Consider the following 1,976-nt stretch of genomic DNA (forward strand, 5'->3'; position numbering starts at 1 on the left):
AAGTTTTACCCATTTTATTTCAAAGGCTAGTTGTGTGTTCTGTTATGTGGTTGTAAGAGCTTCAGATTCTTTATATTAGTTAGTGAATTAATTCTTGACAACCAAATGGCTTGAGGTGGCACGGACTCTCTCAATAATCATTTTGTAGGGTAGCATATGTGAATAAAGCATCTTAAGAAAGTTCGTCACCAAAAGGATTTTCTTTTTTTAGGAGAAAGAACTTTTATAAGATGAACCTTGCGTTAATAATTGTTATGAATCCCAGAAGGGCAAATACTTCATATTTACAAAAATGAAGTGAGTTTTATTAGACAGAGGCAGTTTTGGTATCTAGAAACCAAAAACTACCTTGTCTGTTACGTTTAAACATAACAGCACCAAAAATAAAAAGAAACAAAATTAATGAGACATTCTAAATAAAAGTCGAGCGTGTAAGGAAGCCAGGCAGTCTGAGAGGAGGGAAAAAAATGAATCTCAGTTTGCAATTTAAAGCTCCATTAGCACTTATATTTAGTTTTAGAAGGGAGGGAAACATGAATATATTTCTGCTGATTTTAAAATTCGTGTCTTTAATGTCATCGTTTCCCACAGAGCCCACTTGAATGACCTTGAAAATATCGTTCCATTTCTTGGTATCGGCCTTCTGTATTCCCTGAGCGGTCCAGATCTTTCTACAGCCCTCCTGCACTTCAGACTCTTTCTTGGAGCACGGATCTACCACACAATCGCCTATCTGACACCTCTACCCCAGCCAAATAGAGCTTTGGCTTTCTTTGTTGGCTACGGAGTTACTATTTCCATGGCTTACAGTTTGCTGAAAAATAAATTGTACCTGTAAAGAGAATCATCCAAGCCATTGTCCAACTGGTGTTTTAAGAATTTTGTACTCACAATTTATAACGAATACTTTGTTAGATTTTAGGCAGGAAGGGAGCCGAGAAATTAAGAACTGGGGAAAACTTTTAAGTGGAAGCCTTACCATATGTACCCCCATATTAATCTGAAATTGTAAAAAAAAAAGAATTGGGGCAACACCCGTGCCTCAAAGGAGTAGGGCGCCAGCCCTATATGCCAGAGGTGGTGGGTTCAAACTCAGCCTCGGCCAAAAAACTGAAAAAAAAAAAAAAAAGAATTGAGGAAACTCACTTGAGTAGTAGCACCACCAGTATCCTGTATTCTCATTTTATGCTTGTACTAGAAAATAAACATAATAATTCTTAAGTATTTTTTCTTATTCTTAAAATACTTTGTTGTAAATTTTGATTTCGTTGTAATTTGTAGCTTTTGGCATTTCGTATTTGAACATATGAAGTTTCAACACTATACTTCAAAACTGCTGAAATGGACAGATGTAATAAATAAAGGATAATTTTGCTTGGTCTTATTTTTTCCAACTTTTTATTTTCAAAATTTCCAGTTATGGAGAAGTTGAAAACTAGTGCAGTCATCCTCTGGGTACGCTTCACCTACACTCATCGTCTGTTAACACTTTGCACGTTTGCTTGTGGTTCTTCACTCTTTATTTATTTTTTTTTTCTGAACATTTTACAAGTAAGTTGCAGATGTCATGATGTTTCCCCTTAACACTTCAACATTTTTCTCCAATGAACAAGATAATATCCATCTAACAACAATACCATTATCACAGCCAAGAAAGTTAATATTAATCCAATAGCATTTAATATGTATGTAGTCCTTATTCAGAGTTCCCCAATTTTCCCAGTAGCAGCCTTTAGAACTGCTTTAGCTTTAGTCCAGGAATCAAACAAGGACCATGCATTGCCTTCTGTTATCATCTAGTTCTCATTAAAATGTAAGAGTTCCTTTGCTTTTGCTTTTTTCAAATGACCTTGACTTTTTGTTTCTGAAGAGTACAGGCCAGTTGCTTAACAGAACGACCCTTATTTTGAATTTGTTTTGCCTAATATTTTCTTATTCTTAGATTTAGAAATAAAGATGTTTGGTGGTGCGGGTTC

General features: G+C 35.3%; 1 protein-coding gene across 3 annotated transcripts in view; it reads left to right on the forward strand.

Annotated features, from left to right (window-relative positions):
* MGST1 (microsomal glutathione S-transferase 1) overlaps positions 1–1,380 on the forward strand; it is a 15,997-nt gene extending 14,617 nt beyond the window's left edge. For all 3 annotated transcript variants that reach the window (XM_003797794.3, XM_023517895.1, XM_012810072.2), the window contains exon 5: positions 592–1,380. In XM_003797794.3, coding sequence (XP_003797842.1) covers positions 592–838 — 247 coding nt within the window. In that variant the 3' untranslated portion in view covers positions 839–1,380. The remainder of the gene's footprint in view (positions 1–591) is intronic.
* The last annotated feature ends 596 nt before the right edge of the window (positions 1,381–1,976 follow it).

The sequence above is a fragment of the Otolemur garnettii genome, unplaced genomic scaffold, assembly GCF_000181295.1.
Source record: "Otolemur garnettii isolate 467f Iridium unplaced genomic scaffold, OtoGar3 scaffold00124, whole genome shotgun sequence".
Lineage (NCBI taxonomy): Eukaryota > Metazoa > Chordata > Mammalia > Primates > Galagidae > Otolemur > Otolemur garnettii.